General features: G+C 42.1%; 1 protein-coding gene across 1 annotated transcript in view; it reads left to right on the top strand.

Annotated features, from left to right (window-relative positions):
- rtca (RNA 3'-terminal phosphate cyclase) overlaps positions 1 to 13,768 on the top strand; it is a 38,903-nt gene extending 25,135 nt beyond the window's left edge. The window contains exons 6-11 of the mRNA XM_068037562.1: positions 1,010 to 1,151; positions 4,983 to 5,107; positions 6,928 to 6,986; positions 7,352 to 7,446; positions 8,683 to 8,787; positions 13,522 to 13,768. Coding sequence (XP_067893663.1) covers positions 1,010 to 1,151; positions 4,983 to 5,107; positions 6,928 to 6,986; positions 7,352 to 7,446; positions 8,683 to 8,787; positions 13,522 to 13,620 — 625 coding nt within the window. The 3' untranslated portion in view covers positions 13,621 to 13,768. The remainder of the gene's footprint in view (positions 1 to 1,009; positions 1,152 to 4,982; positions 5,108 to 6,927; positions 6,987 to 7,351; positions 7,447 to 8,682; positions 8,788 to 13,521) is intronic.
- Positions 13,769 to 19,082: the final 5,314 nt, after the last annotated feature.

The raw sequence follows: 19,082 nt of genomic DNA, 5'->3' as shown, positions 1-19,082 counted from the left end.
TGGTGTTAAGCTTCTTGAGTGTTGTTGGAGCTCATCCAAGCAAGTGGAGAGTATTCCTGGCTTGTACTTTGTAAATGGTGCTTTGGGATGTCAGGTGGTGAGATATTCACTGCAGAATTCCCAGCCTCTGACCCTGTTCTGTAGCCACAGTATTTATGTGGCTGGTCCAGTTAAATTTCTGGTCAGTGGTAACCCTCAAGATGTTGATGGTGAGGGATTAAGTAATAGTAGTGCAATTGAATGTCATGGGGAGATGGTTAGATTCTGTTTTGTTGGAGATGGTTATTGTCTGGCACTTGTCAGCCCAAGCCTGAATGTTGTCCAGGTCTTGCTGCATGCAGGCACAAATTGCTTCAGTATCTGAGGAGTTGTGAATGGTTCTGAACACCGTGCAATCATCAGCATCAATCATTGACCTTATGACGGAGGGAAGGTAATTGATGAAGCAGTTGAAGATGGTTGGGCCAAGGACACTACCTGCAGCAATGACCTGGAGCTGAGATGATTGCCCTCCATGAACCACAACCATCTTCCTTTGTGCCAGTTATGTCTCCAACCAGTGGCGAGTTCCCCACCGATTCTCATTGACTTCTCGATTTTACACTTAATTAAATGCAGCCTTGATGACGAGGGCAGTCACTCCCATCTCAGCAGAAGTCCCCTGCTCTTTCCCATTCCTGCTGAGATGCGACTGCACAACATAACACTTTGGCACTTTTTCATGCCGTATTGAAGTGACCTTTCTTCATGTATAAACCAAGATGGTGAATGTTGATATGGTATTCAAGAATAAAAGGGTATCACAACCAAACTGTGATTGTTTATCAACATACTTGCATTTTCTAGCAGGGTCGTGATCTGGAGATTTAGTCATCAGTGATTCACCCACTTAGCAATTCTGTGTCTCCATGTATTTACCTTATACTATGATGTAAATTCATTAATGCATTTGAAATTGTTGGAGGTGAAGACTGCTGTACTTGAGCCAGTCAACCCTTGTGTTTTACAGAGGTTACTATCCAAAGGGTGGAGGTGAAGTGAGAGTAAAAATATCTCCAGTGAAACAACTTACTCCAATAAACATGACTGAAAGAGGAACAATTACAAAAATTCATGGGAGAGCCTTTGTTGCTGGAGTTCTGCCATTTAAGGTAAGAAGAAAATCTTATAACCATGTTTGAATCTCACATAATTGGAGTTATTACATTTTTCCTCATTTTAATTATTCATTAAAATGCTCTCAAGATTCCATTTGGCAATTTTTTGGGGGTTTCTGTTTTAGTGAAGGCAATGTATCAAGTGGTTACAGGAAGAACTTTTATGTGGGATGTAAGCCTGGGGTTTATAAGCCCTGGGCCAAAGTGCAGTGTGCTGGTCAGTTTGTATTAGTGGATGCAGTAAGTGATATTTGTATCTGCTGCACTGTGACACTAATACACTGACCATTTAGCAATGGTTCCAACCAAGAAATTATTCTCCTGAAGAACAAAGAAAAATTTAGAACGTGGCTTTAAACTATGATTGCATTATTGCTTGCAGGGGTTTTTGAAGAGCATTTTATTACTTGTTATAGGGATATATGTGGGTGATGGTGGGCTCCCTTTTTTTATTCATTCATGGGATGTAGGCGTCACTGGCCAGGCCAGCATTTATTGCCCATCCCGAATTGCCCTTGAGGAGGTGGTGGTGAACTGCCTTCTTGAACCACTGCAGTCCATTTCGGGTAGCTTTACCCACAGTGCTGTTAGGAAGGGAGTTCCAGGATTTTGACCCAGCGACAGTGAAGGAACGCCGATATAGTTCCAAGTCAGGATAGTGTGTGACTTGGAGGGGAACTTGCAGGTGGTGGTGTTCCCATGTATTTGCTGCCCTTGTCCTTCTAGTTGGTAGAGGTCGCGGGTTTGGAAGGTGCTGTCTAAGGAGCCTTGGTGCATTGCTGCAGTGCATCTTGTAGATGGTATTCACTGCTGCCACTGTGCGTCGGTGGTGGAGGGAGTGAATGTTTGTAGATGGGATGCCAATCAAGCGGGCTGCTTTGTCCTGGATGGTGCCGAGCTTCTTGTGTTGTTGGAGCTGCACCCATCCAGGCAAGTGGAGAGTATTCCATCACACTCCTGACTTGTGCCTTGTAGATGGTGGACAGGCTTTGGGGAGTCAGGAGGTGAGTTACTCGCCTCAGGATTCCTAGCCTCTGACCTGCTCTTGTAGCCACGGTATTTATATGGCTACTCCAGTTCAGCTTCTGGTCAATGGTAGCCCCTAGGATGTTGTTAGTGGGGGATTCAGCGATAGTAATGAGGTTGAATGTCAAGGGAAGATGGTTAGATTCTCTCTTGTTGGAGATGGTCATTGCCTGGCACTTGTGTGGTGCGAATGTTACTTGCCACTTCTCAGCCCAAGCCTGGATATTGTCCAGGTATTGCTGCATTTCGACACTGACTGCTTCAGTATGTGAGGAGTCACGAATGGTGCTGAACATTGTGCAATCATCAGCGAACATCCCCACTTCTGACCTTATGATTGAAGGAAGGTCATTGATGAAGCAGCTGAAGATGGTTGGGCCTAGGACACTACCCTGAGGAACTCCTGCAGTGATGTCCTGGAGCTCAGATGATTGACCTCCAACAACCACAACCATCTTCCTTTGTGCTAGGTATGACTCTAGCCAGCGGAGGGTTTCCCCCCCATATTCCCATTGACTTCAGTTTTGCTAGGGCTCCTTGATGCCATACTCAGTCAAATGCTGCCTTGATGTCAAGGGCAGTCACTCTTGCCTCACCTCTGGAGTTCAGCCCTTTTGTCCATGTTTGAACCAAGGCTGTAATGAGGTCAGGAGCTGAGTGGCCCTGGCGGAACCCAAACTGAGCGTCACTGAGCAGGTTATTGCTAAGCAAGTGCTGCTTGATGGCACTGTTGATGACACCTTCCATCACTTTACTGATGATTGAGAGTAGGCTGATGGGGCGGTAATTGGCCGGGTTGGACTTGTCCTGTTTTTTGTGTACAGGACATACCTGGGCAATTTTCCACATTGCCGGGTAGATGCCAGTGTTGTAGCTGTACTGGAACAGCTTGGCTAGGGGTGCGGCAAGTTCTGGAGCTCAGGTCTTCAGTACTATTGCCGGAATATTGTCAGGGCCCATAACTTTTGCAGTATTCAGTGTCTTCAGTCGTTTCTTGATATCACGCGGAGTGAATCGAATTGGCTGAAGTCTGGCATCTGTGATGCTGGGGACTTCAGGAGGAGGCCGAGATGGATCATCAACTCGGCACTTCTGGATGAAGATTGTTGCAAATGCTTCAGCCTTATCTTTCGCACTGATGTGCTGGGCTCCCCTATCATTGAGGATGGGTATATTTGTGGAGCCACCTCCTCCAGTTAGTTGTTTACTTGTCCACCATTCACGGCTGGATGTGGCAGGACTGCAGAGCTTAGATCTGATCCGTTGGTTATGGGATCGCATGCTGCTTACGCAGTTTGGCATGCAAGTAGTCCTGGGTTGTAGCTTCACCAGGTCGACACCTCATTTTGAGGTGTGCCTGGTGCTGCTCCTGCACTCTTCTTTGAACCAGGATTGGTCTCTTGGCTTGATGGTAATGGTAGAGTGGGGGATATGCTGGGCCATGAGGTTACAGATTGTGGTTGAGTACAATTCTGCTGCTGCTGATGGCCCACAGCGCCTCATGGATGCCCAGTTTTGCATTGCTGGATCTGTTCGAAATCTATCCCATTTAGCACGGTGATAGTGCCACACAACACGATGGACGGTATCCTTAATGTGAAGGCGGGATTTCGTCTCCACAAGGACTGTGCGGTGGTCACTCCTACCAATACTGTCAAGGACAGAAGCATCTGTGGCAGGCAGATTGGTGAGGACGAGGTCAAGTATGTTTTTCCCTCGTGTTGGTTCCCCATCACCTGCCGCAGACCCAGTCTTGCAGCTATGTCTTTTAGGGCTCGGTCAGTAGTGGTGCTACCGAGCCACTCTTCGTGATGGACGTTGAAGTCCCCCACCCAGAGTACATTTTGTGCCCTTGCCACCCTCAGTGCTTCCTCTAAGTGGTGTTCATGGAGGAGTACTGAGTCATCAGCTGAGGGAGGGGGGTAGGTGGTAATCAGTAGGACTGACCATGTTTGACCTGATGTCATGAGACTTCATGGGGTCCGGAGTCGATGTTGAGGACTCCCAGGGCAACTCCCTCCCTACTGTATACCACTGTGCCACCACCTCTGGTGGGTCTGTCCTGCCGGTGGGACAGGACATACCCGGGGATGGTGATGACAGTGTTTGGGACATTGTCTGTGAGGTATGATTCTGTGAGTATGACTGTCAGGCTGTTGCTTGACTAGTCTGTGGGACAGCTCTCCCAACATTGGTACAAGCCCCCAGATGTTAGTAAGGAGGACTTTGCAGGGTCGACAGGGCTGGGTTTGTCATTTCCATTGCCTAGGTCGATGCCGGGTGGTCCATCCGGTTTCATTCCTTTTTATTGACAAGCAATTGTTTGTACAATGGAGTGGCTTGCATGGAGACTATTGAGAGTCAACCACGTAGTGCACACTATAGCCACTGTACCAGCTAGGGTGGGATGTTCCCATTTTTTTTGACAATTCAGTAATTTTTGGTCATTTTCTGCTACCCTAAAAATTATCAGATTTATTAAATTCACTTTCACAATTTATCATTTAAATTCCTAATCTCTGGGCTGCTAGAATTAAGTGCTAAATTCATTATGCACAATAGCAGTAAAAACTAATGATTTTGGCATGGTGTGACAGCCTGTCAGGCCTCAAGTTATTGTTCCCTTGTGTGTAACACCATTTTCTGCCAAGTACTGTACATTTCCACTAAAAGTTCCAGAGATGGCTAAAATGTTGTTTCCTGAACAAAAAAAAAATTGCTGCAACCGTCCATTTGCCCTAAAAGCAGTGAATCATGCTGAGATTGTGATGAACTAAAGGTGTTTTTCTCTTTTATTAGCTTGCAAATGAGATGGCATCTGCAGCTGTTCGGTGCATCAGAAAGGAAATGCGTGATATTTACATAAATATCCAGTCTGTGCAGGAGCCTAAGGATAAGGCTTTTGGGAATGGAAATGGAATTATGTAAGAAGAAAAAAATCTGTCATTGTACATGAATGCAAAGTTTTTTTTATTCCATTTTACTAAGATTTTAGAGCTGCCAGGTTCGAGTGCAGCGTGAACCTCTTACTGTAGCTTTTAGGTGTTTGAAATTGTTGCTGGTGGGTGTCAAGTAGTTTCAGGAAATGAACAATGCAGGAGATTTTTCACCAATTAGATGTTTTAAGGCTGGTGAAAGTCACTGAAGCCACACTTGCCTTTAAAGTGCATGTTCTTACTTGTATCTAATGAGCACTTATGCAGCCTCAGTGGAATTGCTCATTGCAGACCTGGTTGGATTGTTTACCACAGACCCTCCTTTCTCTGTGGTAGAATTAATTAATAGGGCCTCCTACTTATGGCCCTACCTATTTGTCAGCCATGCCCTTGTTACCAACTCATGGTTTTGGTTTTCAGTTGTTGATTTTTTTTTTTTTTGTGGTTTTTGGGTATTCTGACCACTTAATTATACAGGTGTATCTGATCATTATTTGACCTTGTGGATATTGACTGAGCTGCTTTTTGTGCTTTTAATACAATATGAAGGTGACAGTAGTGGGATCAAAGGTGCTTATTGGAACTGCAGTATTTAATATGTGGTGCCCCTGCTATGTTGTTCATGACATGAAACATTTTCAAGAAGTACCATTTAATATGGTATTCTGGTGCAAGGACAGAATTAGAAAACCAGGAGCAGCAATTTAGGGATCCCAGAACTTTCCAGGTCACTTTAATCCCTGGTCCTCAAAATTGCAGAGCACTGTGTACATGCATTGTATGATATCAGATGCTCTGTGTGTACGCCTGCAAACTTTTGCTGTGCTTATAACTAGCATTTAGATTGTGGCACCAGAATCTTGGTATTACAAAGCTGTGATACTTTGCTTTCAATCTATGCTCCATTTCATACAGTGCTTTAATATTTATGCTATTCAATCATTAGTAGCAAGCTGTGAAAATATGTGGTGTTTGAAGTGAAGCAGTTGTATCTCTGACAACAAGTGGGACACACACTAGCCTTTCCTTTTTGTTTAGCCCAAATTTAGAGTGCTCCATGAAGAACAAATTTTAATTAAGATGAATTTTGCCAAATCGGAATTTATTTTAAGAGAGCTCTGCTTTCCAGATATGCATCTCAGTTACTTCAATAGTGAATTCTTATACCAGCTTGACTGTTTGATATCTTGTGTTTTTTGAAGTAGATGGGCGGTCAAGTTCAATAAAACCTGCACTTCTGAATTGGTTTCTATGTGCTTATCACAAAGTGCTTATACTTAAAAGACTGATTTTGAAGTGGATTATGCAATGCATATTATTCTAAAATGAATGAGAATTTTGCCTGTCTGGGGTTAGCAGCTTTTCTAACAGCAGCAGGCCTATGAGTTTACTGCTGCAATTGGTTCTACAGTTTCTGATTTTAGTCATGCTACTAGCATCAAAGAGCAACACTCTACTTGCAGGTAGAATGAAGCTCCAGGATCAGGGGTCTCACTTCTCTTTCACCAATCCCCTGTATCCGCAGCAAAATCAGAATCTTCAGAGCTGATTGATTGTTGTCTTGCCATCTGAGCTAAGAGTTGTGGTACAGAGAATTGCTTGGGGATAAAAATATATCAAACTGGAGCTAAGAAGCTTCAGGTCTCTGTCAAAGTCCTTCCATGACTACTTCCAAGAAAGTTTGCTCTTCATCAAGGTTGGAAAATAATTCTGACCACCATTTATAGCAGCCAATTATGTGTAATTTGTATAAATAACTTTTTAAAAGTAGTTCTCACTTCTAGTCCTACTTTCTTTCTCCTTTCCAGTATTTTTGCTGAAACATCTACAGGATGTATCATCGCAGGATCTGCCCTTGGTAAAAGAGGTAAGATTGTTTACAGGGAATAAATAGCAACTGGCTGCACCCTTTGCCCTTAATCTACAATTGTATTTATATAGCACCTTTTAAAATAGTAAGAAGTGACAAGATGCTTCACAAGAGCTTCCTCAGACAAGATTTGACACCAAGCTTCTCAGGCAGTTTCAGCAATGGAGCTGATACGAGACTATAGGGGATAGTGAAGGAATAATGACAATATTGTAACAGGACTAAGGGTGGAGCCATTAAGAGTTAGTTCATGCTTGTTGGACTTGTGAAAGACATGATCAAACAGTGCTTTTGAAGAATTGAAAAAACAAAATCCACTGTTTAAGTCAAAATGCTGAGACTAGACTGTTTGTGAAATATAGGAGTTAATGCAGATAAAGTTGGAATCGAAGCTGCAGAGATGCTGATGAAGAATCTTCGACATGGTGGTTGTGTGGACCAGTACTTGCAGGACCAGGTATAGAGAATTGGCAGATTACTTAAAGTTTAAAACCTAAATATGTTTTTGATTAATTTCACTTGTTCTGATCTCACTGCCTCTACTTGGTGAACTTACACCACTCCACTGTTTCCTGCCGCACATTAATAGCCCAATGCACAGCACCCCCTCTAATAATGTTTCATAAGTTCTGCTGTAATCATCCAATGCAGAACTTCTGAAGGAAGAGCCAAGTGGAATATCATATACTTAAATCTAATTCCTCTCTCTTTCACCAAAACAAAGCAAAAAGCATTTATTTTCAATGATGTACGATTGTGTCATTTTTATTAGTATTGATGTGTGAAATAACTTCTTTAAACATACACAATATAAATCAAAATACAGAGGAACAACATTTTGGCTGGGCATTAAAGAATGCTGCCATAAAGTGTCTTTTGGGCTTAAATTAACCTTTTTTAGAAAATAACTAGCGAAGTGCTTACTCTTATACATGATTGTGGTCATAACTAATTTTCTTTGTTTTCTATGAAACCACTGGCTTCTGGCTTCAGTTTGGTAGATCTCTGAGGAGCACATTCCCCTCTATTAGCTGGAGCACAAAAAACAGCACCTGGTGGTACAGCTGACAGCACAATGCTTCTCCCTATCGCAACTGTCTGCAGATGTGTTTCAAATGGGAGGGGGAACAAAAACTTTACTACTGTCTATTTTTAGCCCCTATCACCAGCTGGAAAATATAATCCATGCGACCATCACCTCAAACATAAAAATCTATTTTTAACTAATCTTTGAAAGCAAAAAATTGACATCTTGCATTGAGGACACAGAACTGTAAATAAAAGCTCTGGATAACTAAAGTGATTTTCTGTTAGTGCCCGCCTAGGGCTGGAACTTTATGGTAATTGCATGAGTCACACACAGATCTCAAACTTAACTATAAAGTTTTCTTTTGTATGTTACATTGGTTTCAAATACTTCATACATGGTAAGGGAAAATGGAGTGTGGTCTTTGTGCCCATCTTGACTCGATGGCAATTTTTGTTACTGGTAATTGCAAGTGTTTAACACTGACAGTATATTTTATTTAAAAATTAATGTCATAGTTCTGTTCAATGGCATTACTTTAATTTCTGTTCCCAAAGGCATTCTTTCTGTCTCTCGGCCCAGGTGAAAGACATAGGGAATTATTTCAATGATTGTTAAAGTGTCACGTAGCCATGAAACTTTCCAACTGCATTTCTCTTCGCTCAGGTCATTATATTCATGGCTCTAGCTAATGGTGTCTCCAGAGTGAAATGCGGGCCATTGACCCTTCACACCCAGACTGCTATTCATTTTTCAGAAATGCTAACGAAGGTCAGTATTGTTGTCATCTAATAAAATATTAGACAATGTTATTATTTTAAATCAATTTTCTTTGACACGTGATTTTTTTTTTATGCTGTCATTGTTGGGGAATGGAACATTTTGTCACTTTGGAGCACATCGTAACTATCAGCCATTTCCATGGCACACTGTAAAGGATTAGATGCAGAGTAAAACAGTTTTTACACTAACCCTAAAGCACTGTAGGCCAAATGCACCACACCTTGAAGTAAAGTTTGTTGTACTCTAACTCAACAACATGCCCCAACCCCAGCCCCTCAGAAGAACATCCCCTACAGCACCAGTGTGAGTGTTATGGACAGAATTGAGAGAGAATTGAAACCCAGTTGTTTTCCCTTTACTGTCAGTAATCAGTGTTTTTTTGGAAAGGAAGATGTGTGTTTCTTAACCGCTGAGTGTATGGGCAATTTGAATAACTAGCAGCATACTTTTCATTGGTTTAAATATAAAGGATTATTTTTATTCACATGTGCAACCCAAAAGTCTAATGCTATGTTACTCACTTTCCTCGCTCTGTCTCGTGCTCGCTCTCTCGCACTGAACAACTGAGTTAACTTCTCTACCCACTACCTTAGCAGAAATTGTTCTCAAGGGAATGGTCTCTGGGAACCGAGTCACCATATCCATGATAGTGAGTATATATTGGTGTCCTGCTTTTGTTTTCTGTAAAGGTCCTTCCAGTCTACCAACACCTTACTAAATGGTTTCCCAAAAACTGGTATGGGAATTAGTGGTGCCGGTTTTATGGCAGGTTGCACTTTTCCCACAATCTGGCACGTATGGCACATTTTACAAAACTGCATCACGTCCTTGGAAAGACCTAGACAATAAAAATGTCGACCTTTACGTGATTGAGTCTTCTGGATCCCCACAAGTCCCGCTTTAGGAATTCCATGGGTATCCTAATATTTCCTGGCGATACTTGGGTGGTACCATAACTGGTGAAAAACCGTCCATTCTTTGTCCGCAGGTCTTTAAGGAGGTCTCCAGTTCCTCATCAGAATCCCATTTTTAATATAGTAGCCTTCTGGAACTCCCTTTGCCTTAACTTCCGTTAGAGCCGATTATACCACTTTATTTAACTCTGGTTCGGTTTGCTGAGCCTTGATCAGAGAATATTTATTGAACATTTCCTTCAGATTATCCAAAACCCCAAAGAAAGTTTCAGATATTTGGCTATCTGTCTGTGGTGCCAATTTTAACTCTGACAATAGAACATGTTTAGCCATTGCTTGAGTCATTACACATGAAGGAAAAATTCCTGAAACTGTTCCCTGCAACGGTTCTGCTCTTTAACTTCACTTGGTCTTTCCATGACTACTGGAGAAGCTACTACCTATGCTTCGGCCAAATCATTCCCCTAGAGTAGGTCAGCTCCGTCTAGAGGCAAACTATGGACAACTCCTACAGTTACCGTTCCAGACATTAGGTCCCACTGCAGGTGCACCTGATATACCCGATACGGGTGTATATACATTCCGTCGAGATCATTCACTAAAACCTTGGCATTCATTGCGTTCTCTGGTGGAAAAGTTATGCCTTTCCCCAGCAAAAGAGTTTGGATGGCTCCTGTATCCCTAAGTATAACTATAGGTTTTCCTGCCTCACTTGAGGGATAAGGAGTTACTTTTCCTTTTGGCAAGAATTTGCCTATAACTCTCGGGTATCTTATTCATGTCCCTCGCACTCACAGCAGTTTTTGTACTTGGCCTTAGAGCTGCAGTCAGAGCTACAGCCTGATCTATCGTACTGTCGGTCAGGGGCCATTGATCTTGTGCACCACAATAAGTCCCATGGGTTTATCTCTCAACTTCCAGCATTCTACACAAAGGTGTCCCACCTTGTTACAATGATAACATTTAGGCTTTCCAACCTCCCCTCCACCCTCAGCATCTTCCTTTCTGGCCTGCGGAGGAGATCCCAGGGTGTTCCCAGCTGTCCCTTCTTGTCCCCGGCTACTTGCCTTCCTTTCACTCTCCCACCTTCAATCCTTCTCCGGTTTGTGGGGGTAACAGACAAAGGGTTTTGGCTTGTAAACAAGCTCATAATCATCTGCGATCTCAGCTGCCTGTTGAAACCTTCTGGTTCTCCACATGGGTCCTTACTAATGGAGGGAGTGAATTTTTAAATTCTTCCTGGAGAATTATTCCTCTAAGGTTCTCATACGTGGCCTCTAGCTTTAATGCCTGCATCCAATGATCAAAATTAATTTGCTTTACCCTCTCAAATTCTATATAAGTCTGCCTAGCCCGTCTCGGAGGTTCCGGAATTTCTGCCTACAAGCTTTAGGAACCAACTCGTAAGCAGCAAGAATAGCCTTTTAATGCCACTTCATAATCTGCAGAAGAAGCCTCCTCAGAAAGCATGGCATAAACTTCATGAGCTCTGCCCATCAACCTGCTTTGCATAAGCAGTGTCCAACTTTCCTTCAGCCACTTCATCTGTCTGGCTATCTTTTCAAAAGAAATTTAAAATGCCTGTATGTCCCTTTCCTCAAACTTAGGGAGGGCTTGCACAAATTTAAACAGCTCTCCACTGAGTCTTGGGCTGGGATCAGTTCTTTCCTCACCAACATTTTCACTGGAGCCAAGGCCATTCCTTTGTCTTAGTTCCATCTTCTTTAATTCGAAGTCCCTTCCTTCTCTTTCTTTTGCTCTTTTTCCTGTCGCTCTGCTTGCTTCCTTCCTTTGAAATTGTAGTTCAAGTTTTTTTTATTTTGTGTGCTCAAGCTCCCGTTTTTCATTTCCAATTCTTTTTTGAGCTCGAGCTGCTTGATCTGTGACTGAATTTTAGCTAATTCAACTGAACTACCATCTAGTTTGCCACCTTCTAATTGCAAATGCTGTTTTGTTACTTCAATTATGTCTGCTTTCTTAGCTCCTGGTTTTAACTTGAACCCAAGTTTTGTTGCCAATGCTATTAGCTTATCCTTGGTTAAGTTTCTCAAATTACTCGGGGATAAGTCCTCCTTCTCCAGAAAGGTCTTAGCAACTAACCAAGACATTTCAGTCATGTAAAGTTTATGCTAATGCACAAGAAACCTTGTTATTTCTTTTCCTCTTTTCAATTATTATTACCCTGCTTACAATTGCACATGGTCGGCTTTTGGGTTATCTCGCACAGAGCTCCCAATTATATGTTATGACTGAGGTGGGAGGAGTGCATTGTCTTTTCTACTCTCACTTCTCCACAGGTCACAACATATGTTTAAAAAATGTTTATCCAGTTACTGATTCGGTCAATCATGTACTCTTTATCCCAGAATAAAATACACCAACCAGGTTTCTTTAATAAACAACAAAGTTATCAGTTTATTATAAAAACAAGACTTGTCCAGTAATGAAGTAAAGCCTTAATGCACAGATTGAAATGCGAACATTCCCTTTTAAAATCCCCCATACACAAACACACACACGCACACACTGAAAAATAGAAAGAAATTCTCTATGCAAAGCTCTGTTACAAAAAAAAAAACTACTTTGGTCAAATACTTGCCAATTCTTGAAGAAAAAGAGATGTTGGAGGATGTCAGTTGTCCCTTTTGGTCTGGCGTCTGGGTATACGGTGACAGATCACTGGAATCTTTTTCAGAAGTAGTTCATTCTGGAGATGTTGGGAAATAGTCTAGTAGGCTTTCCAGGAGAAATGCGGCATCAGGGTCTTCTGCTATCTCGATCTGTTTTTTGCAAGGTTTTTTCCAAAGAGAGGAGGAAAGAGGAGCTGACACATTGGACCTCTCAGGGTCTGTTGGAGAGCTGCAGGAAAAATGAGCTAGGGGTGGGGCTATTCCTTGGCAGGTTGATTTTCAACTGTTTTTCCAACACTGTCCATACCCCAGCTGAACTAAAACAATATCACAGAAGTGAAACCCCAAACAGCAGATCAGAACCTTCTAACCACTATAAATCTTAACATGTCACTTCTCTGTAAACATCTTCCCTAGGTCACCAAGGTTTCTGTTGTTTATTGAGCTTAAAGTATATGATTTCAAGCAAAGGTTGTTTTCAAACAACATCTCAAGTGTCCTTTCAGTGAACTTTGTAAAAAAAAAACTCATCCATGGAATCTTTTCAGTTTTAAAACACAAGTCCTCAAAAAAGCATCTTCATAACATACTCATTGTAAAATAGTATGTGGCAACACATCATAAAGGTACTTCCAGTCCACGCCGATATCACCTTACCGGCATCACATTTTATTACGATCATAAAATGCTGGGTGTTTGAGCTGGCAAACGTTTCCAATCTGCAGAACTCCTTAACCAAATAAAAAGTATACTGTGACTTGAGCGGCTTTACTTAGATTTTGACCTTTCTCCACCTCGAGCATCATGCAATAAATAGATGGTATAATACTTAATTCCTTACCAAATGACATATCTGATTGCCTATAAGTAAAGACAGATTGTGTGTGTGTGTGTGTGTCTTTTACATAAGCAAATTTTAATGACACTTTTCTGCTATATCATAATTTAGCTCTTTTTATTATTGAATAAAATAAACATGGTCCAAAATGATACCTTGAACTTTGTTTCAAAACATTCTGAAGCTACATTCTGCATTAAATTTCATAGGGCCTGACTGCAATAATATAGAATCAAAGTTTCTTGTTATGTTACATGCAAGGTAATTTTTTAAAAAGGGGTTACATTTAACACAGATTTGGTTATAGTTGCTCATTTTGTATGTATTTCTTTTCTTTCAGGCTAAGTTTACAGTGAATAAAATAGACGATCAAGAGTCTGGATCAGAAAGTAATATCATAGAATGTGAAGGGATTGGAATGACGAATCCCAACTTCTGAGACCTGAAACCTTAAATGTACTTAGCATGCAGAAAGCTATGGAAACAAAAATTGTGTATTTCGCAGAGCTTTAGTTTGGACATTCTTCATTGTACCAATAGATTCCTGTGTGTATAAAAAAAAAATACAAAAAAGTCATGCATTCATACTTTAAGTGCTTGTTATATGTACAGTGATATGAAGATGGAAAGATGTTGACTGGGCAATAGCAAAGCAGTAACTTCAGTAGAAGATGTTGAAATCAAAATAGACTACAAATACATCTTGGGAAGGGGGTTGGATACAATAGGCTCTCTGGAGCCTTTATTCTATAGCTCCTAGAAATTGAAAAATATTTCAGTACATTTTGGGTCTTGTTTCACTGCTGATTCAGCAACAAGAATGTTATACAAAAGAACAAATGTATTAAAAGGAAAAAAATTCTGCCTGGCTACTGCTCAGATTCCCAACAACAACCTCTATTTATATAGAGCCTTTAATGTAATAAAACATCCCAAGGTGCTTTTGTAAGCATTATCAAACAAAATTTGGTACTGAGCCACATAGAGATATTAGGCCAAATGACCAAAAGCTTTGTCAAAGAGGTAGGCTTTAAGGAGGAAAGAAAGGTAGGGAGGCAGAGGGGTTTAGGGAAGGAGTTCCGGAGTGTAGGGCCTTGGCAGCTGAAGGCACGGCCACCTATGATGGAGCGATTAAAATCAGGCTGAAGAAGGCCAGAATTGGTGGAGCAGTTGGGGGTGCTGCAGGGCTGGAGGAGATCAGAGAAAGGAGTAAGACCACGGGAGAATTTGAAAACCAGGATGAGAATTTTAAAATCAAGGCGCTGTTTAACTAGGGACCAGTGTATGTCAGTGAGTTCAGAGGAGATGGATGATTGGGACTTTGTATGTGCGAAGACATAGGCAGTCGAGTTTTCAATGACCTAGAGTTTGCAGAGGGTAGATCTAGGGTGTATGGCCAGTATTGTGTTGGAATGGTCAAGTCTAGAGGTGGCAAGTGCATGGTTGAGGGTTTCAGCAGCTGAAGCAAGAGCAGAGTCGGGCAATGTTATGGAGGTGGAAATAGGTGGTTTTCGAGATGGCGCAGATATGTGATAGTAAAGTCATTTTGGGGTAGAATATAATACCAAGGTTGCAAATAGTCTTTTTTAACCTCTGATATTTGCCAGAGAGAGGGATGGAGTTGGTGACAGAGGAACAAACAATTGCAGTGTTAATGCATAGCTTGACAGTAATACAACAAATCCAAATATGGAATAATAAGTAAATATGGTTAAATAGCATGGTGTTACAATGAATTGAAACATCACATCTACATTTACATGCAAACTAAGAAACAGGAGTAGGCTATTCAGCCCCTCAGGACTACTCCATCATTGAGTTAGAGCAGGTGTTGTTGAACAAGCCAGTGGCTTTGGTGATTTTGAATAAGGAACAGAAGTGTTCTACTCTGTGCACTGATGAATTAAATCAGGTCCCTGAAGATTATAGAAGTCCTGTGTTCAAGGGTAAGGTGTCCCTATATCCATCTGGTGAGGCAGGCAAACCAATTGTGCTGCTTAGATTTACAGGGGAATCCAGTCATTAATAATAGCAAAGGATGTGAATTTTCCTCCAAGTAGTTCAATGAATGCAAAGTGCGGGGCATTGAGGGAAGTTATTTATCCATTCCATTGTATAAGATTAATTTACAATGTGATTTAGTCATTAGTCTTGTAACAGTGGGAATCGTCACTGATTTGTATATTGAAAGGGTGGATTTGTTGCTCGGAAATGACTTAGCTGGGGGATAATGTATTGGCATCTCCAACAGTTTCAGAAAAACCAACTGAGGTTGCTGAAACTGAGGTTTTGCAGGAAGAATTTCTGGGAATATTTCCAGACTGGATCTCAGGCTCATAAGATTACACAAGATGAGAAGGACTCAGTTGTTATAAAGGACAAGCCGGATATCTGGCTGGCTGAAACCTTTTTCAGAAATTTGAATAGCGAGGCTGAATTGTTTAGCAGATCATCTTTGATTGAAGCGCAACAGGCAGACCCGATTTGAAGAAAATATCTCAGACAGCATATTCGGAGACAGAGACTGAGAAAATCCCTGAGTGTTATTATGTTAAAAATTACATATTGATGAGAAAATGGAGTCCTCCCTAGAGGCCTCCTGATGAGGATTGGGTTGTAGTACATCAAATTGTTGTCCCTCCTGGCTACTGCAGTGAAATTTTAAGCATTGCCCATGAGATTCCAGTGGCTGGTCATTTAGGTATTTGGAAGACACAGGCTAGGGTAATGATGCATTTTTAATGGCCGAAGCTGCACAGGGAAGTGGTCGATTTCTGTCAGACACGTCACACAGGTCAGATGATTGGGAAGCCACAGCCTTCAATTAAGCCAGCCCCATTAATACCTGCTTTTGACGGACCATTTACTCAGGTTCTTGTGGATTGTTTTGGACCCCCATAACTGAGTCAGGTCACAGGTTTCTCCTAACCATCATAGATTTATGCATTCAGTTTCTAGAGGCAATACCCTTGAAAAAGATCACAGCGAAATTTGTGATTGAGCGGTTGATTCAGTTTTTCACTCAATATGGATTGCTAAATGAAATTCAGTTGAACTTGGAGTCAAATTTCATGTCAGGAGTATTTCAAGAGGTCATGTGTAACTTAGGAGTGAAGCAGCTCAAATCGTTTGGTTTTACCCACAGCTACAAGGTGCTCTGGAAAGATGTCGCCAAACCCTAAAGAGAATGATTAAGGCCTATTGTTTTGAGTATCCCCATGATTGGGATAAGGGGGTATCATTTTATTATTTGCCACCAGGGACACACCAAATGAGTCGACTGGTTTCAGTCCCTTTGAATTAGTCTATGGGTGTTCGGGGTTCCTTTAAACTCATTAAGGAAATCGTTTTTAGCACAGGCACATGAAACTATCCGTTTAGATTATGTGTCAGAGTTTCAACAGAGATTCTCAAGAGCTTGTGAGATGACCAGAGAACATCTCAAGGTTTCTCAGCAAGTGATGAAAACCCAAGTGGATAGAACAGCTAAGGCACGTAGTTTTCAACCTGGAGACAAGGTGCTAGTTTTGTTGCCTTTGCCTGGGCCACTAGGTTCAGTGAAAGCTAGGTTCAGTGGACCTTACTTCATTAAGAGGAAACTCAGTGAAGTAAACTATTTGGTTAGTACCCCAGACAGACAGAAAAGTCAAAGGGTGTGTCACGTGAATATGTTGAAAATATACTATGACCGTGAACCTTGTTAGTTAGTCTTCTTCTTCTTAGACAGTCCTTCAGGAACGAGGATGATTTTCTTCCACTCCAGGGTTGTGGGTCCTTAGGTGACTGAATAGTCCAATTCTGGATCCACACACTCTGCCACAGGTGGGGCAGGTGGTGTTTGGTGAGACGAGTGAATGGGATGGTCGAAATTCCAAGCGCTTCTGCCGCTGTTTGCACTTGGTCACTGCCTGGGCATGTCGACGTTGTTCGAACTGGCTGGCACCTTCACAGATGCTTCTTCTCCCTTGTGAGTGGTCTTGGGCAAGAGATTCCCACGAATCAGTGGAGATGTCACATTTTTTCAGGGAGGCTTTAAGGACATCCTTGTAGTGATTCCTCTGCCCTTCTGGTGGCCTCTTGCTGTGACAGAGCTCGGAGTAGAAAGCTAGTTTTGGGAGTCTTGTGTCAGGCATGTGGACGATGTGGCCCACCCAATGTAACTGACTAGCCATGACCAGTGTCTTGATACTGAGGATGTTGGCCTGAGAGAGGACACTGATATTGGAGCGCCTGTCCTGCCACTGAATTTGCAGGGTCTTGTAGAAGCACTGCTGGTGATATCTCTCAGGACTTTGAGATGTCTGCTGTACAGTGTCCATGTGTCAGACGCATACAGGAGGGTGGCCCTGTAGACTATGAGCCTGGTGCCAGGTTTGAGGACTTTGTCGTCAAACACTCCTTTTCTCAGATGACTGAAGGCTGCGTTGGCACACTGGAAGTGATACTGAGTTTCTTCGTCGACGTCTGCCCTTGCTGACAAGAGACTTCCAAGGTATGAGAAGTGATCGACATTGTCCAATGGTTTGCCATGGATCGTGATAGTCGGGGGGCAGTGTTGCACTGCGGGAACAAGCTGGTAGAGGACCTTTGTCTTCCGGATGTTTAACTTAAGGTCCATTCTTTCATACGCCTCCGTGAATGCATCAGTGAGGGTTTGAAGCTCGGCCTCTAAGTGTATGCATATGCAAGCATCATCAGCATACTGCAGCTCAATGTCAGAGGTTGGAGTGGCCTTGGTTCTGGACTGGAGGTGATGTAGGTTAAATAGTTTCCCGCTCATCCTGTAGAGTAGATCTACTCCAGCAGGGAGCTTCATGGAGATGAGTGGACTGCTGCACGAGGAAGATGGAAAAGAGCATTGGTGCGATGACACAGCCTTGCTTGACCCCAGCTTGCACTCGGATTGGGTCAGTGGCAGATCCGTTGGCAAGGATTACAGCTTGCATGTCATCATGCAACAGTCGTAGGATGGTGACGAATTTCTCCAGGCAGTCAAATTTGAGGAGGATGTTCCATAATCTCTCCCAGTTGATAGAGTCAAAGGCCTTTGTGAGGCCAAAGAAGGCCATGTATAAAGGTTGCTGCTGATTCCTACATTTTTCTTGTTGTGAAGATCATGTCCACTGTGCCTCTTGATGGACGAAATCCACATTGTGATTCTGGTAGGAGACAGTAAATGTATGCCAAATGACAAATGAGGATAAGGATAGTGTGTGGATGAAAAGGCAGACTGAGAACTCTCAAATTGAATCCCCTGTGGTGAAACTGACAATCACAGAAGTGTTAGAAAGTTTAGATACAGTTCTGCACTATCTTTCTGAACAACATAAAAAGGACCTGGCTGAGCTGTTAAAAGAGTTTAAAGCAGTCTGTGCAGATAAGCCAGGTCGAAAGCTTCTGGCTATTCAAGGGGTTGATGTAGGGACAACTATATCAACTCAATCCTGATAAATTGGCTCAGGTCAAAGAAGAGATTCAATATATGCTAAAGAATGATATAATTGAACCCAGTCGAAATAGCTGGAGTTTTCCGGTTGTTCTGGTACCAAAGCCAGACGGTTCCAAAAGATTCTGTATTGATTATCAGAAAGTCAATGCAATAACTAAAGCAGACTCTTATCCAATCCCATGACCTGAAGATTGTATTGCTGGAGTGGGGAACCCAATCCTTATTAGGAAGATGGACTTGCTGAAAGGATATTGGCAAGTTCCCTTGACCGACCAAGCTAAAGAAATTTCCTTCTTTGTGACCCCAGAAGTCCTATTTCAGTGTAAGGGCATGTCATTTGGTATGAAAAATGCACGGGCATATTTCAAAGATTAACTAACCAGGTGATAGTTGAACTAAGTAATTGTGTTGTGTATATTGATGACCCATTGGTGTACCGTGACACTTGGGAA

The sequence above is a fragment of the Heterodontus francisci genome, chromosome 8 (assembly GCF_036365525.1).
Source record: "Heterodontus francisci isolate sHetFra1 chromosome 8, sHetFra1.hap1, whole genome shotgun sequence".
NCBI classification, from domain to species: Eukaryota; Metazoa; Chordata; class Chondrichthyes; order Heterodontiformes; family Heterodontidae; genus Heterodontus; species Heterodontus francisci.
This window is presented reverse-complemented; position numbering and strand designations above follow the sequence as displayed.